Source organism: Eublepharis macularius, chromosome 3, assembly GCF_028583425.1.
Source record: "Eublepharis macularius isolate TG4126 chromosome 3, MPM_Emac_v1.0, whole genome shotgun sequence".
Taxonomy (NCBI): Eukaryota; Metazoa; Chordata; class Lepidosauria; order Squamata; family Eublepharidae; genus Eublepharis; species Eublepharis macularius.
In genome coordinates this window covers 151118951-151146227 of record NC_072792.1, presented here as the reverse complement: position 1 = coordinate 151146227, position 27277 = coordinate 151118951, and the positions used below count along the sequence as shown (strand labels likewise).

General features: G+C 44.9%; 1 protein-coding gene and 1 long non-coding RNA gene across 2 annotated transcripts in view; one reads left to right on the top strand and one right to left on the bottom strand.

The window, feature by feature from the left end:
* NBEA (neurobeachin) overlaps positions 1 to 27277 on the top strand; it is a 702521-nt gene that overhangs the window by 232156 nt on the left and 443088 nt on the right. Inside the window, exon 33 of the mRNA XM_054973860.1 lies at positions 22906 to 23033. Within this exon, the coding sequence (XP_054829835.1) occupies positions 22906 to 23033 (128 nt within the window). The remainder of the gene's footprint in view (positions 1 to 22905; positions 23034 to 27277) is intronic.
* Positions 14642 to 27277, bottom strand: part of LOC129325892 (uncharacterized) — a 30617-nt gene continuing 17981 nt past the window's right edge. Inside the window, exon 2 of the long non-coding RNA XR_008596680.1 lies at positions 14642 to 15027. This is a non-coding gene — a long non-coding RNA (uncharacterized LOC129325892). The remainder of the gene's footprint in view (positions 15028 to 27277) is intronic.

Sequence of the window (27277 nt, the reverse complement as noted above, 5' to 3'; positions counted from 1 at the left end):
TCTGATATTTAATTATCATCCTTATATATTTTGCCACAGAAAGAGTAACAAAATCATTTGTATCCGATAGTAACCATGTCACCTGGGCTCTCATATTAGGTAGTTCCATATTTTTAAGTAGAGGGGTAATTAAGCTAACCCTCAACTCATTAAATATGGGACACTCTAGAGTCGTATGTTCAGTGTTCAATGGTTTCAACTTTATCATAAGGTCATCTGCATGGTACTTTCTTATATCTACCCTCCAAAATGGGTGAGGGAAGAGCATTCATTCTTGCCAGAGTAAAAGCTCTTCTGAGCTTTGGTACTGTCAGATGATAAAAATACTTCAGCAGTTGCATCAGGAGGGCAATACTGAAGTAAAGAGTTGAACATACCCTCTGCACCATATTGATGATGACGACGATGACGACAACAACAACCTTGTGCTTATATACCATTCTTCAAAACAACTTAATGCCACACTCAGAGCAGTTTACAAAGTCAGTCATTATCATCCCCACAAACCAACACCCAGTGAGGGGGCTGAGAGAGCTCTAAAAGAGCTGCAACTGACCCAAGGTCACCCAGCTGTCTTCATGTGGAGGAGTGGGGACTAGGGGTGTGCAAGCCAAAAATTTTCGGCTATAGCCGAAAGTAGAAAGCCGAAAGAAGATTCTCTATCGTTAAAGCCGAAAGCCGAAACAAGAATCTCTTTCGGCTTTCGACTTTCGGGATTCTTTCGGCATTATTTCGGCATTCTTTCGGCTTTTTTCTAAGGGAAAATGCCTCCGTCTTCCAGGACGCCTGGAGGAGGCATTTTCCCACCAAATAAGCCCAAAATTGGTGGGGACCTTCCTCTAACCCTTCTCTAACAACCACCCAAGTTTCAGACAGATTGGACTTTGGGGGGCCATGTTATGGCCCCCCAAAGCAGGTCCCCCCATCCTCCCATAAGAAAGCGAAGGAGCAGCATATTGTTAGCATGCTGCTACTGATCTTTCTTCATTATTTCCTATGGGGGAAAAATGAAGAGGCAGGCTTCCTTTGCCAGGGGTGGCATTTTGCATGCAAAATGCCCCCCAGCCCTCAGGGGCCCTTCTCCCACCCCTCCTCCCACCCCCCACCAAGGCTCAGCCTGCTCCCACTTGGGGGGGGCATTTCATGGCCTCCCCAAGTAGGTGCTCTAATCTCTACCACTGACAGCTGGGGGAGGCTTGTGTTGCCAGGGGTGGCATTTTGCATGCAAAATGCCCCCCAACCCTCTGGGGCCCTTCTCCCACCCCTCCTCCCACCCCCCACCAAGGCTCAGCCTGCTCCCACTTGGGGGGGCATTTCATGGCCTCCCCAAGTAGGTGCTCTGCTCTCATCTCTACCACTGACAGCTGGGGGAGGCTTGTGTTGCCAGGGGTGGCATTTTGCATGCAAAATGCCCCCCAGCCCTCTGGGGCCCTTCTCCCACCCTTCCTCCCACCCCCCACCAAGGCTCAGACTGCTCCCACTTGGGGGGGCCATTTCATGGCATCCCCAAGTAGGTCCTCTCAGCCCCTAAAGTCCACCCCTTACAGCCCCACACAAACCCAATTCCCCCCCAGCTGCCACACACAGACCCAAATCCCCACATTAGCCCCTCACAGACCCAAATCCACCCCCACCTGCCCTACACCCATAACCCCAGGAACAGGCTGGCAAAGGCCAGCCCTCTCCCTTTGTTCCCTATGCTGGGAACTTCTAAACTCTCTTTCCCTGGGCAATTCTGCACAGCCCAGAGGTGCCACAATGGTGGGCACACTTCTGAGTGCCAGCTGGTCCCTGTGAAAGAGCACCTGAACCACAGACACCCTCCCTCAAATTCCCCCACCACCTACAGAGATGGCTGGCCAGCCAGCCCCATTGTTCCCTATGATGGGAACCAACTGCACAACAAAGAATAAAACAAGAACAACACAAAATAAAGTTTTAAAAAAATTATTTTCTCCCTTCCAAAGTACAAGTAGGCAAAGCATTATGACACATTACACCAGCAGTCCCCCACACAGAAAAATTAAAACAAAACTCACTTAACATCAGAGAATCACAAAGCATGATTCCTGTCAAAAACACTTTATTTCTTGAACAGCTTTAGGTTACACAGCAGGGGGGAACACCAAAGGGCATGGCAGCACTATCTTACACAAAAATAACACAACTCACTTAACATCAGAGAATCACAAAGCATGATTCCTGTCAAAAACACTTTATTTCTTGAACAGCTTTAGGTTACACAGCAGGGGGGAACACCAAAGGGCATGGCAGCACTATCTTACACAAAAATAACACAACTCACTTAACATCAGAGAATCACAAAAACACAATTCCTGTCAAAAACACTTTATTTCTTGAACAGCTTTAGGTTACACAGTAGGAGGGCACAACAGGGCATGATAGCAATGTACTACAAAAAATAATACAACCCACTTCACCGTTTTTGACAGCAATTGTGTTTGTGTGATTCTCTGATGTGAAGTGAGTTGTGTTATTTTTGCGTAGTACACTGCTTTCCTGCTCTGCGGTGCCTTCCTACTGTGTAACCTAAAGCAGTTACAGAAATAAAGTGCTTTTGACAGCTATTTTTTGGGGGTGATTCTTTAATGTGAAGTGAGTTGTGTTATTTTTGTGTAAGATACTGCTTCCATGCCCTTTGGTGTCCCCCCCCCCTGCTGTGTAGCCTAAAGCTGTTCAAGAAATAAAGTGTTTTTGACAGGAATTGTGCTTTTGTGATTCTCTGATGTTAAGTGAGTTGTGTTATTTTTGTGTAAGATAGTGCTGCCATGCCCTTTGGTGTTCCCCCCTGCTGTGTAACCTAAAGCTGTTCAAGAAATAAAGTGTTTTTGACAGGAATTGTGTTTTTGTGATTCTCTGATGTTAAGTGAGTTGTGTTATTTTTGTGTAAGATAGTGCTGCCATGCCCTTTGGTGTTCCCCCCTGCTGTGTAACCTAAAGCTGTTCAAGAAATAAAGTGTTTTTGACAGGAATCATGCTTTGTGATTCTCTGATGTTAAGTGAGTTGTGTTATTTTTCTGTGTGGGGGACTGCTGGTGTAATGTGTCATAATGCTTTGCCTACTTGTACTTTGGAAGGGAGAAAAAAAAATTTAAAACTTTATTTTGTGTTGTTCTTGTTTTATTCTTTGTTGTGCAGTTGGTTCCCATCATAGGGAACAATGGGGCTGGCTGGCCAGCCATCTCTGTAGGTGGTGGGGGAATTTGAGGGAGGGTGTCTGTGGTTCAGGTGCTCTTTCACAGGGACCAGCTGGCACTCAGAAGTGTGCCCACCATTGTGGCACCCCTGGGCTGTGCAGAATTGCCTAGGGAAAGAGAGTTTAGAAGTTCCCAGCATAGGGAACAAAGGGAGAGGGCTGGCCTTTGCCAGCCTGTTCCTGGGGTTATGGGTGTGGGGCAGGTGGGGGTGGATTTGGGTCTGTGAGGGGCTAATGTGGAGATTTGGGTCTGTGTGTGGCAGCTGGGGGGGAATTGGGTTTGTGTGGGGCTGTAAGGGGTGGACTTTAGGGGCTGAGAGGACCTACTTGGGGATGCCATGAAATGGCCCCCCCAAGTGGGAGCAGTCTGAGCCTTGGTGGGGGGTGGGAGGAAGGGTGGGAGAAGGGCCCCAGAGGGCTGGGGGGCATTTTGCATGCAAAATGCCACCCCTGGCAACACAAGCCTCCCCCAGCTGTCAGTGGTAGAGATGAGAGCAGAGCACCTACTTGGGGAGGCCATGAAATGCCCCCCCAAGTGGGAGCAGGCTGAGCCTTGGTGGGGGGTGGGAGGAGGGGTGGGAGAAGGGCCCCAGAGGGTTGGGGGGCATTTTGCATGCAAAATGCCACCCCTGGCAACACAAGCCTCCCCCAGCTGTCAGTGGTAGAGATTAGAGCACCTACTTGGGGAGGCCATGAAATGCCCCCCCAAGTGGGAGCAGGCTGAGCCTTGGTGGGGGGTGGGAGGAGGGGTGGGAGAAGGGCCCCTGAGGGCTGGGGGGGCATTTTGCATGCAAAATGCCACCCCTGGCAAAGGAAGCCTGCCTCTTCATTTTTTCCCCATAGGAAATAATGAAGAAAGATCAGCAGCAGCATGCTAACAATATGCTGCTCCTTCGCTTTCTTATGGGAGGATGGGGGGACCTGCTTTGGGGGGCCATAACATGGCCCCCCAAAGTCCAATCTGTCTGAAACTTGGGCGGTTGTTAGAGAAGGGTTAGAGGAAGGTCCCCACCAATTTTGGGCTTATTCGGTGGGAAAATGCCTCCTCCAGGCGTCCTGGAAGACGGAGGAATTTTCCCATAGAAAAGCCAAAAGAAAGCCGAAAGAATCCCGAAACGTTTCGGCTTTTTTCTTTCGGCTACCCGAAACGTTTCGGCATTCCCCGAAAGAAGCCGAAACACTTTTGTTTCGGCATTCTTTCGGCATTCTGAATGCCGAAACGCACATCCCTAGTGGGGACTCAAACCTTGTTCTCTAGACTACAGTCCTACTGCTCTTAACCACTACTCCAAACTGGCTAACAGACATACTAATAATATCTAATTTGGATTATGGGCTATTCTGATGTTTATATTTTTCTTGTATTTTAACTGTGTAAATCTGGATGTTTTAGTATTGCTAATTTACAATAACTGTTTTATAAATTTTAACTTTTATGTATTTGTAATCCACCCTGAGCCTGCTAGAAATGCGGGGAGGGTGGAATAAAAGTCGAAAATAAATAAACTTCTTGACATGAATTTTTATTTGCCTAATTATATCTTTGGTCTCTGTAGTTTTGACCATGTCATTTGTTATTCCTAGGCATTTCATTTTCTTTCCCAATAGTTGATCCCATTGACTAATATATCTGCCTGGATGAGTCCAAGTAGAGTGGGCCCTCCCTCAGATTTTAAAAACTTTATTTTAAAAAGAAGTGCATTTATCCATGTCTTAGCTTCCATCAATAATTTGCCCATTGCAGCTCTGTGTTATTCCTGAAACAAATCTGGGAGTAGTCAATAAGCGTCAGAAAAAAATCATACTGAATGTAATCCATTCTCTCAGAAGGGGCCTGAATCCAGATTTCTGCACCATAAAAAAATTGATTAGAAACCTTGGCATTATATACCGTTAAGGCCGAGGGAATAACAACAACAACATTCGATTTATATACCGCCCTTCAGGATTACTTAACACCCACTCAGATGGTTTACAATATATGTCATTACCAGCACTTAAATTTATCAGCGGTTAATTTAACCAACTTTCCCAGCACCTTTTTGCTAGCGTTTGATAGCATTTCCAATATATAATGGCATCTTAACCAATGGAGGAAATAGACTGAGCTATACTATGCCATAACATGCTACATTAAAGGAGAACAAGTGAAGCAGAGCGGATAGAGGAAAATAAGTAAGCTGACCTGTGAGAAGCTGAGCAGCTGGAGGAGTAAGTAATGAGCAAGCTGAGAGTGGGGTGGGCAGAGTGTGGAGGAGCAGCATTGAGTGAAGCCAAGTGGAGCTAAACCACCCTGAATCCCGACGAGTGTGTTCTTAGTGTTTCTAGCGCTGCTACTGCCATGGAGCTCGGCGGCGACATCTTGAGCTCAGTGGAGACAATTGATGGAGCCGTTGAGTCGAGCTGAGTCACCCGGAACCCAATGTATGCTCCTGGTGCTTTTACCGCTGCATTTCCAACTAGTTCCTGGTGATAAAAGATTAAGTGTTCAGGCTGTGGTAGACATCAAATGCCCAGACACTGAGTTAAGCAGAGCCCCGCCATTGACAACCGGTTCCTAATGCTGAGCCAGGCAGAACCACCAGACACCCATCGTTGAACCAGGCGGAGCCATTGGTGCTTGACGCTGAGCTGGGCAGATCGATCGATGCTCCATCGTGGAGTACTGCTGCAGCCGGCTACCCAATTGCCTGATGCCAGGGAGGCCTGTGGCCATCCTAGGCAGGTACGGAGGTTTGGGGGCCAGCGAATGGACAAGCTAGAGAGCCGTATGAAAGAGGTGCCTGGAAGTTCTCGCCTGGGAAGATAGGCTCGGCAGAGGGGAATGAGTATGTTTGGAGGCTACTGAAATTAGGTTTTCAGCTTTAGTGGTCTGTGAGGGGCCATACTGAGTTAAACTAGAGTGAAATTGAATTAGTGTCCTGGAGTAGATACATCTTGCAGTTCCCTTGTGTTTAGAGATTATGCTCCCTTATATTGCAGCCTAATTAAACGGGAATTAAATTGATTAGATTCTGGGGGGGGGGCTAATTGGATAATATTGTAATTGGGTAATTTTCTCCCTTATACTGCTGCCAATTAAAACTGGGAATAAACAAATTTGCTGCAATTGACGTTGTATTAAATGGGAATTAAATTGATCAGATTCTTGGGGGGATGTAATTGGGTAATATTGTATTGGGGTGAGAAATTGTTGTTGGGTGGGGATTAGTGATACTCTGCCCATTGGATTGGATTATGGGCAGCTGGATTCTATTACTGGTTAATGATTGGGGCTTAACAGTTGACTGTGTCTGGGAATTTTAGAACTGGAATTAGTAAAGATCTAATAGCTGGTGTAAATAGATTGAGCCGGAGGGTGGTGGTTGAAGAGTGGGGCCAGTATGGGGTCAGGGATCTTGGTCCTTTGGGGTCAAGGGAGGTATGGCGGTGGAACCTGGGTCAAGATGAGGACACGGAGATATGGTAGGGCTCGGTGTCCTTCCAACCTGCGTCCCATCCTGAGAAATGCTGGGTGTGGAGTTAGGAAATCTAATCCCCCTTTGACACTGATGTAGTGCAACACCAGGTCCATAAACAATAAAACCAGAATGCTGCATGATTATTTCGCAGTGAATAATATGGACCTGGTGTGCGTGACCAAGACCTGGGTAAGGGAGGACAAAATGGTCGCCTTAAAAGAACTGACCCCTCCTGGGTTTTTGGTCCTCCATCAGTCCCAAACACAAGGCGGGGGGGGAGGGGTGGCGATTCTTGTCCAGGAGGCTTTCTCTTTCAAGCTGCTCCCTGCCCTGGAGATCTCTGGCATTGATTGTGTGGGCCTAGTGTGGGGTGCTGAGGAGAGTTTGGCTATCTGTGTGGTGTACTGTCTGCCTAGCGCACCATCAGATACCCTGTCACGCCTGCTGGAGGTGGTAGCAGGGGTGGGCCTTGGAGTACCCAAGCCCGATAGTACTGGGAGACTTCAACGTCCATGCCGATGCTGCTGCCTCTTCCCAGGCTTTGGACCTGGTATCCTCCATAGTCGCGCTAGGACTCTCTCAAATTGTTTTGACCCCCACACATCAAGGAGGCTGCACGCTAGATTTGATCTCCGTGATGCGGATAAATGTGGATCTGGAAACAGTTGAACTGGTGCCATGGTCAGATCACTTGGTTCTGAAGGCTCTGCTGGATATGCTGCCCCCCCCCAGCAAGGGCGGCAAGGTTACTTATGCTCACCTGTGGAGACTTATGGATCCAATTGGTTTCCAGAATGCTATGCGGGATCTGATACTCCCTGGCAGTTCATTGGATGAGCTGGTGGAAGACTGGCAAGTCTGTCTCTCCGAAGCCATTGACACAATTGCCCCCCATCACCCTCTTCATTCCTGCACCAGACTGGCTCCCTGGTATACAGAGGAGCTACAACGGATGAAGTGGGAGCTGAGACGGCTTGAGCTAATGTGGTGGTGATCTCATGATGAAGACACAAGATCATCTTACAGTACGTTTATGAAAGCCTATGAGATGGCGGTAAAAGCTGTAAATAAGGATTTCTATGCGGCTTCCATTGCACCAGCTAGCTCACATCCAGCAAAATTGTTCAATGTGCTTTGGTCTATCAGAGGGAGACCGTCAAATTTTGAATTCAGGTATTAGCTGAGAGGCTTTTGGGAGCTTTTTTGCTGATAAAATTTTGTCTCTTCACTGTGACTTGCCAGCCACAATTGATACAGTATGTGAACTGGAGGCCCCTTAGCTGTCTACTAGCTGATATTAGATCATTTCAATCCACTCTCGGGATGAAATTGACAGGCCCCTGCGAGCGGTGAGGCCTACCACGTGTTCTTTGGACCCAGCCCCTCTTAGCTGGTGAAGGCCAGTGTAGATGGGCAACGGGCTGCCTTGAAGGCTATTTTTAACACGTCCTTGAGCTCCAGAGTTTTTCCTGGAGCATTGAAGGAAGCTGTGGTTAGGCCTTTCTTGAAGAAACCATCTTTGAACCCCATCAGCCTGATCAATTGCCACCCAGTCTCGAACCTCCCGTTTCTGGGCAAGGTGATTGAGCGAGTGGTGGTGGAGCAGCTACAGGGTTTCCTGAATGATTCCTCTTCTCTAGATCCCTTCCAGTCCAGTTTCCACCCAGGACACGGGATGGAGATGCTGCTGGTCGCCCTCATGGACGATCTCCACAGACAGCTGGATCGCAGCAGATCGTCGCTGCTGATACTATTGGACCTGTCAGCAGCGTTTGATATGGTCAACCACGATCTGTTGACCCACTGCCTCACTGATGTGGGGATATGAGTAACTGCCTTACAGTGGCTTGTCTCTTTTCTCCACCATCAGGGAGAGAGGGTGGGGGTTGGGGAGAAATTGTCATCCTGTCACCCCTTGGTGTTCAGTGGCCCCCAGGGGGCAACACTCCCCACTACTGTTTAACATCTATATGCGCCCCCTTGCCCAGGTGGTGCGGAGTTTCAGACTTGGGTGTCATCAATATGCTGATGACACCCAACTATATCTGATGATGGATGGATGGCCCAACTTGGCCCTGGATGTCTTGGAGCGTGCCTTCAAAGCTGTGACTCGATAGTTGAAGCAGAGTTGATTGAAATTAAATCCTATGAAGACAAAGGTCCTGCATGTGGGTCCAGGGTCCATGGGTACGGGACTCTGTCTCCCTGCTCTTGATGGGGCGCCACTTGCACCGATTTCGAGAGTTAGGAGCCTGGGGGTGATCCTGGATGCCTCCCTGACTATGAAGGCACAGGTTGCAGCGGTTGCCCGGACCTCATTTTTCTATCTAAGACAGGCCCAGCAGCTTGTCCCCTACCTGTCGACTTACAACCTAACTGCAGTGATCCAAGCAACTGTCACCTCCAGGTTAAACTACTGTAACTTGCTCTATGCAGGGCTTCCCCTGGCCCCTGGGCCTGATCTGGAAACTACAGTTGGTCCAAAATGTGGCTGCGTAATTGCAAGGTTCCTGATTGGGGAACTCATAACACCTATACTTTGCCAGCTGCATTGGTTGGTTACCAGTTGAGTACCAAGTCCAGTTCAAGGTTTTGGTATTGACTTATAAAGTCCTATGAGAACTGGGCCCAGTATATCTATGGGACCGCCTCTCCCTGTATGTACCCCAGAGGATCTTTGTTCAACAAATAAGCAACTTTTAGTGGCCCCTGGACCAAGGGCTATCTGTGTGGTGTACTGTTGGTGTTGGAGACGACTCCTGAGGATCCCTTGGACAGCAAAAGTAACAAACCAAGCTGTCTTGGAACGCATAAAACCTGACATGTCTCTGGAGGGGAAGATTACAAAGCAGAAGCTCAGCTATTTCGGGCATGTAATGCGGGCCAACTCACTAGAAACATCAATGATGCTAGGAATGGTGAGTGGAATGAGGAAGAGAGGAAGACCAAAAACCCGCTGGCTGGATACCATCATGAAAGACACTGGACTGAACATGAAGGAATTGAAAGAAGCAGTCAGAGACAGAAAGGCCTGGAGGGATACGATTTACAGAGTAGCCAAGGATTGGACATGATTAAATGGCTAGGATTGGATTGGATTGGGACCAAGGGAGGCCCGCCTCCCGCCTTTTTGGTCCTGGCACTGACCTGGTGGAATTCTCTGTCTGATGACACTGATTTGTTATCTTTCCACTGGGCCTCTAAGACAGATGTTCCACCAGACATATGGTGGAGGCTAGACTGGGCCCTGCCAGCCATATAAAATATAAAACACCTGTCTACCACCCTGTATGTGGGCCTATGGGCCAGACTGAAATGCAGCACTTTAGGGTTATTATTCTATCACCATCATCTGAGGAGGATGTTTTATTGTATGATATTTTTAAGGAGGATGTTTTCATTGTATGATAAGTTTTAATGCCTGTTTATATAATGTTTAAATGTGATATTTTATTGTTTATGGAAATGTTGTACTCTACCCTGAGCCCGCCTTCTGGGGAGGGCAGACTAGAAATCGAATATATAAATAAAAATATAAACAATTATGCCAACAACAAAACACTCTGTGATGATGTTGTGCAGGTGATGTGGTTCTGACAATTCTGAATCTGCAGGAGACACTACATGTTGTGGAACACCTTGTGAGTTTTGGAAACTTCCCTGGATTTAAAGTCAACAGGAAAAAACCTAAAATAATCCCCAAGTTTTTAACAAGACAAGAGGAGGAGGAAATTCAGAAATTATCGGGATGTGAAATAGCAGCAAATCCAGTTAAATATCTGGGCATAAATTTAACAGGACAAAAAAGAAACATTGTTTAAAAATAATTATGAAGTGTTATGGAAGACGATTCAAAAAGACTTAGCAAGATGGTCTAGATGGTCTAGCAAGATGTTCAGCAGTGGCTGAACATAGCCTAACTCAAACAGGGCACAGTATCTTATTCCAGGACACCAAAATACTGGACAACACTTCCAACTACTTTGTCAGACTGCACAGGGAAGCCATTGAAATTCACAAGCATAAGCAAAACTTCAACAAGAAAGAAGAAACCTTAAGAATGAACAGAGCATGGTTTCCAGTTCTGAAAAACACCAGGCTAACAAAACACTCTATACTTGACAATAGCCCTGCAGAGAAGATTAGCACATCAAGCACCAATCCACATGCAAAAGAACCTCCTCAGGATACAGTGAAGCCTCCCGCCATTAGCATTCCACACCCTGGGAAACTCTTACAGGGTGACTCAGCTCAATCCCACCCCTCCTGAGTAGATATAAATGACCTGCCAACATCTTTTCCACACTGTGACACTGAGAGATCTCTGTCTTTTGGTGCTACACCTCTGAAGATGCCAGCCACAGCTGCTGGCGAAACGTCAGGAACTACAATGCCAAGACCACGGCAATACAGCCTGGAAAACCCACAACAACCATCGTTCTCCGGCCGTGAAAGCCTTCAACAATACAAGATGGTCTAAGCTAAAACTGTCCTGGCTAGGAAGAATTTCCGCAATTAAAATGAATATTCTACCAAAAATTAATTCCTTCTTTCAAATGTTGCCTAGTATAAAAGATAAGACACTGAAAGACTGTCAGAGACAGATAAATCAATTTATCTGGAATAAATCAATTTATCTGGAATGGCAAAAAGCCAAGGGTAAGATTTAAGGTACTGCGAGATGGAAGAAGTAGGGGATGATTGGCTGTCCCAAATATCAAGTTAGATCATGGAGCAGCTGGTTTGTTCTGGATTATAGACTGGATGGAAAACCCTAAGGATAGATTAATACGTTTAGAAGCAGCTGACTTGCCTGATAAGTTACATAATTACCTCTGGGTGAAAAGAAGAATAAGAACAAAACAAATTGTTCATGTGATAAGAGAGAGAGCTCGATTCAAATTTGGGATTTGGTTAAAATGAGAATAAGCCCTATGACATCTCCAATATTGTCACCAATCGACGCTTTTTGTGATAAGAATCAGAGAAAAGATAGTGACTTTATAACTTATCAATATGATAAATTTCCAAAGCAAGATAAAATCATGGCAAGAAATTTCTGATGAGGGAAAGAGAATACAATGGTTGATATACCTTCAGGCAGCTTCCAGATTAAAAGAAGCCCTTATGGATTACAGAGGTCAACTGAGGGATCGCACCGATTTTGAGAAGATAATTATGCAGAAAAAGAATCATATGCTAGGTAAAATTTATAAACTCTTACTTCAATATGATACAGAAACAGAACAAGTTTAAAAATGTATATGATAAAATGGATGCAGAATTTTGGAGAAAGCATAACATTTCAACAATGGGGAAAATCTATGGACTAAAGGTATAAAATTTACTGCATGTCAATCACTTAGGAAAAATTAGTATGTTTTTAGATGATATATTAAACCAAAGGACATTGAAAAAATGGACAAGAAATAGGTAGGTTCATGTTGGAAATGTAAAGACGCAGATGATTCTTTCATATGTGGTGGACATGCAAAAAAAGCAAAAATTTTTGGAAAGATATACATGCTGAGATTCAGAAGATCTTAAGAGTTAATTTTGACATGAAACACCAGATTATGTTGTTAGGAATGATACCAGATAATATCGATAGAAAATTACATGAACTATTTCGGTATTTGTTGACAGCAGCAAGAGTAGTGATGGAAAGAAGAAGAATGACCCACCAGAGAAATTTGGAAGGATAAAATGTTAGAATATGTGGTGATAGCAAAACTGACGTACTACATTAATAGAAGTCCCATTAACAAGTTTTAAGAGAAATGGGGAAGATATTTTGCTTACAGTGAATAAAATTCTATGAGGTTTTAACTCTGGAAACTGGAAAACGATTGTATATTGATGTATTTCATAATTTATTTTAAGATGGTCAATTATATAAAGATAACAAGTCATTTAGGCAAATAATTGGTAAAACAGACTGTATAATTTGGAAATATTGGTATAAAGGTAACATGTTTATTGAAAAGTAAGTATCATCACAAGGGAAAGAGATGCAGAAGAGATATGAGAATTCCCTTTTGTACAAGATAAGGAATAGAAATAGGTTAACATTTTTATAGTAACCTATATTTATATTAAAGGTTATAGTAAGCAGATGTATTAAGAAATAAGTAGTGATTCTGCCATTAATTGTTAAAAAGGAAAAGATAGTAAGGAATAACGATGAAATAATGAGTTCCTCTTCTTCCTTCCTCTTCTTCCTTCCTCTTCCTCTTCCACCTCCTCCTCCTCCTCCTCCTCCTCCTCTTCTTCTTCTTCTTCTTCTTCTTCAATAGTAAATAATAGGCTCAAATTATTTGTGTGTGTAGTATAGCTGGAAAATATATACCAGTTAAGTTTAATAATTAACTAATAACTATATTAATTTTATCTTAATATTGGTAAAACTTTTGGTTTTGAACTCTGTATTTTTGTAATCTTTGTAGCACAAAGTTATATGTTTGTTTTAATTTTCCTTCCCTTTTACCCTTATTCTTCTGTACCCTCCTCTGTTAAATTGAAACAAAAACCCTGTGAGCTGAGTGGGGCTGAGAGAACTAGAAGCTCTGACTGACCCAAGGTCACCCAGCTGGCTTCAAGTGGAGGAGTGAGGAATCAAACCCGGTTCTCAAGATTAGAGTCCCACACTCTTAACCACTACACCAAACTGGCTCTCAAACTGGCACCAAACCTGCTGTATAGAAGTATTTAACAATTGTCCTCCCTACTAGGGATGTGCGTTTCGGCTTTCTGAATGCCGAAAGAAAGCCGAAACAAAAGTGTTTCAGCTTCTTTTAGGTTAGCCAAAATGTTTAGGAGAAAGCCGAAACGTTTCGGCTAGCCGAAAGAAAAAAAGCCGAAACGTTTCGGCTTCTTTCAGCTTTCTTTCAGCTTTTCAATGGGAAAATGCCTCCGTCTTCCCGGACGTCTGGGGGAGGCATTTTCTCACCGAATCAGCCCAAAATTGGTGGGGACCTTCCACTAACCCCTCTCTAAAAGCCCTCCAAGGTTCAGACCGATTGAACTTTGGGGGGCCAAGTTATGGCCCCCCAAAGCAGGTCCCCCTATCCTCCCATAGGAAAGTGAAGGAGCAGCATATTGTTAGCATGCTGCTGCTCATCTTCTTCATTATTTCCTATGGGGAAAAATGAAGAAGCAGGCTTCCTTTGCCAGGGGTGTCATTTTGCATGCAAAATGCCCCCTTACCCTCAGGGGCCCTTCTCCCACCCTTCCTCCCACCCCCCACCAAGGCTCAGCCTGCTCTCACTTGGGGGGGGGCATTTCATGGCCTCCTCAAGTAGGTGCTCTGCTCTCATCTCTACCACTGACAGCTGGGGGAGGTTTGTCTTGCCAGGGGTGGCATTTTGCATGCAAAATGACCCCCAGCCCTCTGGGGCCCTTCTCCCACCCTTCCTCCCACCCCCCACCAAGGCTCAGACTGCTCCCACTTGGGGGGGCGGCATTTCATGGCCTCCCCAAGTAGGTGCTCTTTTCTCTACCACTGACAGCTGGGGGAGGCTTGTCTTGCCAGGGGTGGCATTTTGCATGCAAAATGCCCCCCAGCTCTCAGGGGCCCTTCTCCCACCCCTCCTCCCACCCCCCACCAAGGCTCAGCCTGCTCCCACTTGGGGGGGGGCATTTCATGGCCTCCCAAAGTAGGTCCTCTCAGCCCCTAAAGTCCACCCCTTACAGCCCCACACAAACCCAATTCCCCCCCAGCTGCCACACACAGACCCAAATCCCCACATTAGCCCCTCACAGACCCAAATCCACCCCCACCTGCCCCACACTCATAACCCCAGGAACAGGCTGGCAAAGGCCAGCCATCTCCCTTTGTTCCCTATGCTTGGAACTTCTAAACTCTCCCTGGGCAATTCTGCACAGCCCAGGGGTGCCACAATGGTGGGCACACTTCTGAGTGCCAGCTGGTCCCTGTGAAAGAGCACACACCAATACAAGGAAGTGTGCCAACACAGCTATTATTATTATTGCAGCACAAGTAAATTATACAATCAATATAAACACAACAGTTTCGATTCCATTCAATTCAATGTGGCTGCAAACTTGTTCCAATAGACTGAGAGAGTCAAGTCCCATATGTTAACGGAACCTCTTTATCACAGGCTGCAAACGGTGCCAGTTGTGAAGTTAATCGGTGGCGTCCAAGATTTATGAGCTCCAAGGTGGCGACGAGCTATACCGGTCTATTCCTTTCGGCTCGTTTCAAACCCAGTTCTTCATCAGGCCACCAATGTCAGTTAATCAAAGTATTTCGTATCCAAACTCAAAAAGCATTCTGGTTTACATTCAGGTTTACATTTAGAGATCCAGCTCTCGAGTTAGGTCGACCTATTTGAAATAAATAAATAAATAAATAAATAAATAAACAGCAACCAATCTTTTTCCTGATTTTTTAAAAAAATTAAATAGCAACATTGCATGCTGGTGCCATAAAAAGACCGCACCCCCCAAAAGCCCTTGAAAGTTTCCTCAGCAATCAACTGAGGAGACTGAAGAGTCCTCAAAACCCACAGCAGAATAAGGGCATTTTTCTAGTGCAGAAATAAAAAACAGACACCGCTTCAGTTCAATTCCCTTCAAATGAAGAATCAAAGAAGTATGAGGCCAGAGCCAATAAATAGGATTCAATCCTCACAGGCGGAATACACAGAAAGCCCGATATAAAGTTCACCATGCAGAAGAGGCCTCAGTGTCAAAACTGAGAGCTCCTCCAGGTGTCTCCCCTCAGAGCTGACACAGCCAAGGAGGGGGAGGGGCCTTTAATCAGGCAGAGTTGTTGTGAGGATAAAATGCAGAAGAGGAGAAAGATGTTAAATGCCTTTGGGTTCCTATCATGGAGATGGGATATAAATGAAGCACATAAAAGTAAAGATAGCTGAAGGGAGGCAGATAAAAAGAAAGCTGGTTGAAGGAGAAACAGAAGCAGGAACAGGTGAGGATGTGGGAACTGATAGGAAAAGGGAAATAGTGTGGGGAGGGGGATACAGGGGAAAGTTAAGTGTCCCCCAAGTCCTTGTGGGTTCTCTATCATGCAACTCACCCTGGCTTGACCTAGCAGCAGCAGAAACACCACAGAGTTTTTCCAGAGAGAGGCTGCTGAGGGAAAGAAGGAAGCCGCAGATAGGGGTGTGCAAGCCAAAAAATTTCGGCTAAAGCCGAAAGCCGAAAGCCGAAAGAAGAATCTCTTTCGAATAAGCCGAAAGCCGAAACGGCCAGCCGTTTCGGCTTTCGGCTTTGTTTCGGCTTTGTTTCGGCTTTCGGCTTTTTCAATGGGAAAATGCCTCCGTCTTCCCAGACGTCTGAGGGAGGCATTTTCAAACCGAATCAGCCCAAAATTGGCGGGGACCTTCCTCTAACCCCTCTCTAAAAACCCCCCAAGTTTCAGACCGATTGGACTTTGGGGGGCCATGTTATGGCCCCCCCAAAGCAGGTCCCCCTATCCTCCCATAAGAAAGCGAAGGAGCAGAATATTGTTAGCATGCTGCTGCTCATCTTCTTCATTATTTCCTATGGGGAAAAATGAAGAAGCAGGCTTCCTTTGCCAGGGGTGGCATTTTGCATGCAAAATGCCCCCTTACCCTCAGGGGCCCTTCTCCCACCCTTCCTCCCACCCCCACCAAGGCTCAGCCTGCTCCCACTTGGGGGGGCCATTTCATGGCCTCCCCAAGTAGGTGCTCTGCTCTCATCTCTACCACTGACAGCTGGGGGAGGCTTGTCTTGCCAGGGGTGGCATTTTGCATGCAAAATGCCTCCAAGCCCTCAGGGGCCCTTCTCCCACCCCCCACCAAGGCTCAGACTGCTCCCACTCGGGGGGGGGCATTTCATGGCCTCCCCAAGTAGGTGCTCTAATCTCTACCACTGACAGCTGGGGGAGGCTTGTCTTGCCAGGGGTGGCATTTTGCATGCAAAATGCCCCCCAGCCCTCAGGGGCCCTTCTCCCACCCCCCCACCAAGGCTCAGCCTGCTCCCACTTGGGGGGGCCATTTCATGGCCTCCCCAAGTAGGTCCTCTCAGCCCCTAAAGTCCACCCCTTACAGCCCCACACAAACCCAATTCCCCCCCAGCTGCCACACACAGACCCAAATCCCCACATTAGCCCCTCACAGACCCAAATCCACCCCCACCTGCCCCACACCCATAACCCCAGGAACAGGCTGGCAAAGGCCAGCCATCTCCCTTTGTTCCCTATGCTGGGAACTTCTAAACTCTCTTTCCCTGGGCACCCCAGACACCCTCCCTCAAATTCCCCCACTACCTACAGAGATGCCCCATTGTTCCCTATGATGGGAACCAACTGCACAACAAAGAATAAAACACGAACAACACAAAATAAAGTTTTTTAAAAATTATTTTCTCCCTTTCAAAGTACAAGTAGGCAAAGCATTATGACACATTACACCAGCAGTCCCCCACACAGAAAAATTACACAACTCACTTAACATCAGAGAATCACAAAGCACAATTCCTGTCAAAAACACTTTATTTCTTGAACAGCTTTAGGTTACACAGCAGGGGAGCACACCAAAGGGCATGGCAGCAGTATCTTACACAAAAATAACACAACTCACTTAACATCAGAGAATCATCCCAAAATATTGCTGTCAAAAGCACTTTATTTCCTTAACTGCTTTAGGTTACACAGTAGGAAGGCACAACAGGGCATGAAAGCAGTGTACTACATAAAAATAACACAACTCACTTAACATCAGAGAATCACAAAAACACGATTCCTGTCAAAAACACTTTATTTCTTGAACAGCTTTAGGATACACAGCAGGGGGGTGCACCAAAGGGCATGATAGAAGTGTACTACACATAATAATACAACCCACTTCAACTTTTTTGACAGCAGTTGTGTTCTGCTGCCATGCCCTTTGGTGCGCCCCCCCTGCTGTGTATCCTAAAGCTGTTCAAGAAATAAAGTGTTTTTGACAGGAATTGTGCTTTTGTGATTCTCTGATGTTAAGTGAGTTGTGTTATTTTTGTGTAAGATACTGCTGCCATGCCCTTTGGTGCGCCCCCCCTGCTGTGTATCCTAAAGCTGTTCAAGAAATAAAGTGTTTTTGACAGGAATCGTGTTTTGTGATTCTCTGATGTTAAGTGAGTTGAGTTAATTTTTCTGTGTGGGGGACTGCTGGTGTAATGTGTCATACTGCTTTGCCTACTTGTACTTTGAAAGGGAGAAAATAATTTTTAAAAAACTTTATTTTGTATTGTTCGTGTTTTATTCTGTGTTGTGCAGTTGGTTCCCATCATAGAGAACAATGGGGCTGGCTGGCCAGCCATCTCTGTAGGTGGTGGGGGAATTTGAGGGAGGGTGTCTGTGGTTCAGGTGCTCTTTCACAGGGACCAGCTGGCACTCAGAAGTGTGCCCACCATTGTGGCACCCCTGGGCTGTGCAGAATTGCCCAGGGAAAGAGAGTTTAGTAGTTCCCAGCATAGGGAACAAAGGGAGATGGCTGGCCTTTGCCAGCCTGTTCCTGGGGTTATGGGTGTGGGGCAGGTGGGGGTGGATTTGTGTCTGTGAGGGGCTAATGTGGGGATTTGGGTCTGTGTGTGGCAGCTGGGGGGGAATTGGGTTTGTGTTGGGCTGTAAGGGGACTTTAGGGGCTGAGAGGGGGGGACTTTAGGAGCTGAGACCTACTTGGGGAGGCCATGAAATGGCCCCCCCAAGTGGGAGCAGGCTGAGCCTTGGTGGGGGGTGGGAGGAGGGGTGGGAGAAGGGCCCCTGAGGGCTGGGGGGCATTTTGCATGCAAAATGCCACTCCTGGCAAGACAAGCCTCCCCCAGCTGTCAGTGGTAGAGAAAAGAGCACCTACTTGGGGAGGCCATGAAATGCCCCCCCCAAATGGGAGCAGTCTGAGCCTTGGTGGGGGGTGGGATGAGGGGTGGGAGAAGGGCCCCAGAGGGCTGGGGGGCATTTTGCATGCAAAATGCCACCCCTGGCAAGACAAGCCTCCCCCAGCTGTCAGTGGTAGAGAAAAGAGCACCTACTTGGGGAGGCCATGAAATGCCCCCCCCAAGTGGGAGCAGTCTGAGCCTTGGTGGGGGGTGGGAGGAGGGGTGGGAGAAGGGCCCCAGAGGGCTGGGGGTCATTTTGCATGCAAAATGCCACCCCTGGCAAGACAAGCCTCCCCCAGCTGTCAGTGGTAGAGAAAAGAGCACCTACTTGGGGAGGCCATGAAATGCCCCCCCAAGTGGGAGCAGTCTGAGCCTTGGTGGGGGGTGGGAGGAGAGGTGGGAGAAGGGCCCCAGAGGGCTGGGGGGCATTTTGCATGCAAAACGCCACCCCTGGCAAGACAAGCCTCCCCCAGCTGTCAGTGGTAGAGATGAGAGCAGAGCACCTATTTGGGAGCAGTCTGAGCCTTGGTGGGGGGTGGGAGGAGGGGTGGGAGAAGGGCCCCAGAGGGCTGGGGGTCATTTTGCATGCAAAATGCCACCCCTGGCAAGACAAGCCTCCCCCAGCTGTCAGTGGTAGAGAAAAGAGCACCTACTTGGGGAGGCCATGAAATGCCCCCCCAAGTGGGAGCAGTCTGAGCCTTGGTGGGGGGTGGGAGGAGAGGTGGGAGAAGGGCCCCAGAGGGCTGGGGGGCATTTTGCATGCAAAACGCCACCCCTGGCAAGACAAGCCTCCCCCAGCTGTCAGTGGTAGAGAAAAGAGCACCTACTTGGGGAGGCCATGAAATGCCCCCCCCAAGTGGGAGCAGGCTGAGCCTTGGTGGGGGGGTGGGAGGAAGGGTGGCAGAAGGGCCCCAGAGGGTTGGGGGGCATTTTGCATGCAAAATGCCACCCCTGGCAAGACAAGCCTCCCCCAGCTGTCAGTGGTAGAGAAAAGAGCACCTACTTGGGGAGGCCATGAAATGCCCCCCCCCAAGTGGGAGCAGTCTGAGCCTTGGTGGGGGGTGGGAGGAGGGGTGGGAGAAGGGCCCCAGAGGGCTGGGGGGCATTTTGCATGCAAAATGCCACCCCTGGCAAGACAAGCCTCCCCCAGCTGTCAGTGGTAGAGAAAAGAGCACCTAGTTGGGGAGGCCATGAAATGGCCCCCCAAGTGGGAGCAGGCTGAGCCTTGGTGGGGGGTGGGAGGAAGGGTGGCAGAAGGGCCCCAGAGGGTTGGGGGGCATTTTGCATGCAAAATGCCACCCCTGGCAAGACAAGCCTCCCCCAGCTGTCAGTGGTAGAGATGAGAGCAGAGCACCTATTTGGGGAGGCCATGACATGCCCCCCCAAGTGGGAGCAGGCTGAGCCTTGGTGGGGGGTGGGAGGAAGGGTGGGAGAAGGGCCCCTGAGGGTAAGGGGCATTTTGCATGCAAAATGACACCCCTGGCAGAGGAAGCCTGCTTCTTTATTTTTCCCCCATAGGAAATAATGAAGAAGATGAGCAGCAGCATGCTAACAATATGCTGCTCCTTCGCTTTCTTATGGGAGGATAGGGGGACCTGCTTTGGGGGGCCATAACATGGCCCCCCAAAGTCCAATCGGTCTGAAACTTGGGGGGGGGGGGTGTTTAGAGAGGGGTTAGAGGAAGGTCCCCACCAATTTTGGGCTGATTCGGTGGGAAAATGCCTCCCCCAGACGTCCGGGAAGACGGAGGCATTTTCCCATTGAAAAGCTGAAAGCCGAAAGCCGAAAGAAAGCCGAAACAAATCTGAAAGCCGAAAGCCGAAACGGCTGGCCGTTTCGGCTTTCGGCTTATTCGAAAGAGATTCTTCTTTCGGTTTTCGGCTTTCGGCTTTAGCCGAAATTTTTTGGCTTGCACACCCCTACTCCCTACTCTCAAGGCAGCATTCCTCGCCAAATCCAAATGTGTTTTCCATGCAAAAGATGCTTCAAAATGTATTCCCAAGTATTTAAATTGGTTAACCTGTTCCATAATTAGCCTGCTATATACCATTGGAACAATTTCTCCCTTTTCTTTTTCTAAATACAATGACCTTGGATTTCAGTACATTAATAGACAAGCCTTCATGGTTACAGTAATAATGGAAGGTTTTTTGTCAGTTTGTGGAGTCCCACAATTGATCTGGACATTATCACTGCATCATCAGCATATAAAAGGATCGGAATTTCACATTTAGCTATATATGGAAGGTGGCAAGCATTCCTCAGCAGACAGAATTTAAGATCAGTTGGGTGTAGTGGTTACGAGCAGTGGGATTCTAAGCTAGAGAACGGGGTTTGATTCCCCACTCCTCCACTTGAAGCCAGCTGGGTGACCTTTTGCCTATCACAGCTCTTCCAGAGCTTTCTCTCAGCCCCAGCCGCCTCACAGGGAGATTGTTGTGGGGATAATAATAACATACTTTGTAAACCACTCTGAGTGGGTGTTAACTTGTCCCGAAGGGTAGTATATAAATCAAATGTTGTTGTTATTATTATCATTTATATATAAATTAAACACTGAAGGGTAGTATATAAATCAAATGTTGTTGTTATTATTATCATTTATATATAAATTAAACACCCCTGCTTGATGCCTTTATCTAGGGTAAATAACCCATATAATTGTTCTGATTCTCCACATCTAACCTGGGCAGTTGGATAACTGTATAGTTGTATCAGGTAAAGGAGGTTCAGTGCCATATTTCTTTAGCTTTCCACATAAGCAGGGCCTGGAGATTGTGTCAAACGTTTATTTAAGTCCCATGAAGACAGGTGCTTGTATATTTGTCTATCAAGTACTGAAGTATATGGTAATGTTTGATGGTACTTGCTCCTTTCCTAAAACTAGCCTGTTCATTCCCCAGAATATTATTTCATTCAACCCAGGATCTAAGCTTTTCAGAAAGCATTGCAACATAACATTTTCCACTGGACAATAATTCGGCGGGTCCATTGGAGTCCCCTTTTTATAAATCGAGATGGTTATTACATTGCACCAGATTTGGGGCATATTTCCTATCTTATTTATGTCAGTAAAAACTGAAGCCAGAATCTGTGCCCACCAATCTGGGTTGATTTTAAATAGTTCCACTATTATTAGGAATTATTTTTTTTGCTTTATTAAGATCCTGACCTTACTTGCCCCTACTAGAGGCCATTCCTTCATGCCTGGTGGCAACTTCAGCCTGCCATCCAGTATATTTCTATTTTGTTTGCAAAAATAGAAGTAAAAAAGCTTCCCAAACAGCTGCAAAAATGTGGCTAGGTACTGAAACCTTGTGTTTAATCCTTTTGCTATTAGAGTCCACAATTTTTTTTCAGTTTTTGTTTTTACAGCCTAGAATAAACTTTCCCATTTACTTTTCTGGGCCTTAAACTTTTTAAATTTCAATAATTTTTATATTCTTTTTTCACCTTTAAAATACTGGACAACACCTCTGTTCTGTTCAAATTTTTGAACTGTCTATAAAGTCTCCTAATTGATCTTTTTAGTGCCTTTCAATCAGAATCATACCAGTTGTTTCTGTTGGGTATGCCCTGCCCCATAGGCTTAGCTGTTACCAGGAAAGCCTTAAAAAGGTCAATTAGTTCCGTAAAAAAATCCAGCATGTGCCATGTTACATTCTTTTCTTACATCATTGTTTATAAGATTCTAACAATTGGGGTCCAAAACTGTTACAACTGACAAGAGAAACAAGGGAGAGCATGCAAATGTCATTGACCAGTCCAGTAATAAGGTGAAGTGGCATCCTCTAATGTTCAACTACATCCAACATTGACCAGAACAGCAGTCTTTCACCTTCACCAGTTTGCTGCAATATGGAATTGCAGTAACCTCTTGGGGACATTCTAAAGAAAAGGGCAGTATTTAATAGGAGTGCCACAGCTTAATCTAGGCTACAGTCTAAACTACCTTTAACAGGAAGAAAGTCCAACTGAACTGGGAAGGGGCTGTCTTTGTCTTAATTGAATTTGGGAACTGATGTAGAATGCTTCTGCAACATCAAAGAAGCTACATTAAGCTTCACATTCATCCATGTAAGGAACACACATTATGTTTAGGTTAACAAACAGATGTAAGCAATTGATACGTTGTTTGACTGAAATCCTCCACTGAGGATAAATGGGCATCCATTTGTTTACCGTATATAAATTATCATGATTCAGGAGTATGACTGTCAGATGGTTGATACAGATGATGCCTAAATGATCATTTTAATTACTAATTCTATTGTTTTGTAGTCAACTGGAAGAATTTCCAAGAAAGCATGATTAAGTTATACCACGATCACTTACTTGTTTCTCTGGCCCTTTTTCCCCCCGTAGCATCACCGCAAAACTTGAGAGAGCTTTGGAAAAAGTGGCCCCTCTCCTTCGGGAAATCTTTGTGGATTTTGCCCCTTTCCTGTCCCGCACACTCTTGGGCAGCCATGGACAAGAGCTTCTAATAGAAGGTAATTGGATAATTCTGGATTTCATAATTTAAAAGATGGCAATATGACAAGTGAACTATTTTTTCCTTTTCAGCTAAATGTATATGTATTGATAAATTAAGAAAATGATACAGCAGTAAAGAGGGAGAGCAAAGCCTCCTTTACATGAGTTGGCCTGTGTTTTTTGTCTAATATTAGAAGGCTGATGGACATTGTATAAACCATTTGTATCATGTTTGGTGTATTTGAATTACTGAACTAATGCATCTGTAGCTTCTATATTGGGCCAGCAAATAATTGGTTCTTTTTCTGGCCTATGGTGCTTTCACAGCCAAATCAGTTACTTCAGATAGATACACACATGAAAGGACAGGCACACAAGGAACTATTTTAAAAAGGGGAAATCTTGAAAAAATGCTATAAAGGAATAAAATGTTGCAAAGTATTTGCATTGCCACTGACTTTCATTAGAACAATTCTACAAACTGTTCAGTCTGTACCTAACAAATAACCACCCAAATGTTGGCTTGGAAATAACTTCTTTGCTACTCAATATGATCTGAGTTCATTCTTTTCAAAGTAAAGAGAAATGAAAATGAATATTTTTTGCAGAAACACTGCCCCAGCCACATATATTCTTAATCCCCCCCCCATTTAGTTCTGTATCAGAGAACAAAAGACTGGAATCCAAACAACTTTTCAGGTTACACAAAAGGGACTTGCACTAGTCCAGTGCAATTTTGTGATTTGACAGATGAGCCTCAAGCTGTATTGTGAATTGCTATGTCTGTAAACTCTCCTCAGATGCAAAAAAGCAGTATATAAGGAGGTAATGACTGAGGAAGTCTTAAGTATTGTCGATTTATGGAACTAGTTTATCTGTAGTTTCATTCCTGATCATAGTTGATAAGTGTAAAGAAATTATAATTTATTGTTCATTGAAGGTTCTGTGAAAATTGAACTGTTATATGTTGATAAATAAAAAAAGTGTGGTTCATCTCCATGGTTTCTGTGCAGTCCCATGTGGGACTCATGCATTTCTAATAAAAATCATTTAAAAAAAACACAAAATTTTTCTGCATGAAAATATTTTCATTAATATTATGTATGTTGCATAAAAATCAGCTTTTATGCTGTAAGAATTTGTATTCCTTCTTAGATGAAAATACTTTACACAATTGTTATAAATTATTTTTCACAAACTTAACCTATCTGTAAGATGTTTGTTTTATTTTAAAAAGCTTCAATTTTAAAATTTTACTTAACCTGTTGCAGTATTTTAAATGTGTGGAGATTGTTCCCCCCCCCCCACCTCTGATTTCTGAAATTGGGGGAAACTGCATGTTCTAAGGCAAATGTGGGATTCCCAGTGTGCCAGATAGCGAATGTATAGTAATACCTAAAATGTTTTATTATGCAGAAGGATTGATTCTATGCTATTTTAGAGCCTATCTAAAATCTTAGAGGGGAAATACATATACTGAATCTACAGACAGAAGTTTCCATTGAAAGCAATGACCAAACATGGTTTTTTTCCACAAAAAGAAAGAAAGAAAGAAAGAAAGAAAGAAAGAAAGAAAGAAAGAAAGAAAGAAAGAAAGAAAGAAAGAAAGAAAGAAAGAAAGAAAGAAAGAAAGAAAGAAAGAAAAAGAACGAACGAACGAACGAACGAACGAACGAACATGGGTTCTTGCAGTACCTTTGATTGGCAGAAGATTCAGGACTACAAAAGAACATAAGAAGAGCCCTGCTGGATCAGACCAGTGATCCATCTAGTCCAGCATCCTGTTTCACACAGTGGCTGACCAGTTGCCTCCTGTCACTGTTATTCAGAAGTTCACTGCTTCTGAGTGTGGAGATTCCCTTTAGTCACCATGGCACTTGTACATCTCTACTCCATCTAATCCCCTTTTAAAGCTGTCTCTGCCTGTGGCCTGGCCATCACTACGTCCTTTGGCAGTGAATTCCACATCTCAATTACTTGTTGTAAAGAAGTATTTCTTTTTGTCTGTCCTGAATCTACTGCCCATCAGCTTTATTGGATGCCCTTGAGTTCTAGTATTATGTGACAAGGGAAAAAGTTCTGTGTCCACCTTCTCTACCCTGTGCATAATTTGATTAACCTCTATCATGTTCCCCCCGCCCAGTCATCTCTCTTCTAAACTGAAATGTCCCAGATTCTTTAGCCTTTCCTCTTAGCATAGGTGTTCCAACCCCTTAATTATCTTAGTTGCCCTCTTCTGTACCTTTTCAAGCTCTAAAACTTCATTTCAGAGATACACTGACCAGAACTGCACATAGTATTCAAATGAGGCCACACTGTATATCTGTACAGGGGCATTATAATATTAGCCATTTTATTTTCAACCTTTTCCTAGCTTAGGGTTTGTCTTTTTTCACTGCTGTGGCACACTGAGTTGACACTTCCATAGAGCTATCTGCTATGACACCAAAGTCTCTTTCTCTCTCAGTCTAAGCAAATTCAGACCCTATTAGCTTATACTCGAATTTGGGATTTTTTGTTCCAATGTGCATCACCTTACATTTGCCTACACTGAACTTTAATTGCCACATTGTTGCCCACTCACCCAATTTGTGGAGATTCCCATGGTGGAGCTCTGGGAATCTCCACAAATTGGGTTGAGTTTGATTTCACTATCCTGAAGTTCTGAATAGTTTAATGTCATCTGCAAACTTGGTCACTACACTGTTCACCCTCAGTTCCAGATCAATTATGAACAAATTGAATCACACCAGCTATAATATTAGTCCTGTAGGACCCTACTGCTTGCTTCCCTCCATTGTGCAAACTGTCCATTTATTCCTTTAGTTTGCTTTCTGTCATTTATCCAGTTTTTAAGACACAGGAGGACTATTAAGCTCACTCAGGAGTCATTGGTGGGAAACTTTGTCAAAAGCCTTTTACCGACCAAGTAAATAATATCTACTGGGTCATCTTTATCTACATGCTTGTTCACTTTCTCAAAGACCTCCAAAAGATTGGCGAGGCAGGACTTGCCTTTGCTGAAGCAGTGCAGATTTTCCTTCAGCAAGTTTTGTTTCTCTGTGTGCTTAAACAAAATAAACTAGCTGTGTTTAAGACTCAGTTGTCACAAGAACAATTAATAGTTCAACTTTACATCTATGTACTGATTTATTTCCATTACAAAGTTAATTCTTTTTGGAAACAGACCTTCAATTGTCATGGCAGCTGTACAATACCTGCTGCTCAAAAAAATGTATAAAGCCCTCAAATGGAATGTGATAACACACTTGCCTCTTGTGAAACTTGTTATCCATTGTTTGGTAGCCTCTCTGCAAGCAGACTCAAGATGTGGATTTTGTTTGCTGTGTATAGTCCCATGGCATGTACTAAAACTTCCTTTGTTTTACTTGATGCTGACATAAGAGATGATTGCTGAAATGGAATACCTGTATATGGCTTTTTCAGTCCTTGTAGTCTCTGGAATTGGAATTGCTTCTGATAGGGAACATCTTGTTCACTTAAATATACCTGATGAGGTGCCACCTCATATACCTGATTAAGTATGCCAACAGTTCTTGTTCAGGTAATGTTTGAATGTGAATGATGGAAGGTTAAAAAGATGTCCACAACAGACATTCACATGCTTACATTCTAGTAGAAGCAGTACACAGGGTCTTGACAATTTCCATGCTTCTTGGCAGGAGATACTGTTTGACAGAAGAGTTAGGGACTTGCTACACAGGAGGAAGCAGGAACTTTTTTATGGTTTTGGCCACAGAACAATCTGTTTTGAACATCTGCCTGATTTAGTTAAACAGGCCAATCTCTGTAGTTCATAGCAGCATGATTCAGTGATTCATTGTAATGCATTAGCATCTGGTATTTGAATAATCAAATCTAAACATTGGAAGGTATGTTCTCAACTTTTGTCTATATTTTAAATTCTTAGTATTCTTTAAGCTAGAATTATTGCTTGTGAAGTGATACTCAGCTTTAAAAAAGGGGAAAAAATCCTAAGCTGATATGGGAAATATATAAAACGACACATTTTGTAGTTAAAAAACAACAAACACCTATAACAACCTCATTACTGATGAGTAAATGAGTCACTTATTAGTATGCTATTAATGTGGTTTTTCTTCTAGTTTTTCATTGTCCCTTCCTACAATCAGATCACATTTAAAGCAGAGGGTATCCTACCTTGGCTGACTTTTTAAAAATTTTTTTGAAAATGTGTCTATTATTTAATAGGAAAGAATAATTGCAAAATGAAGAGAAC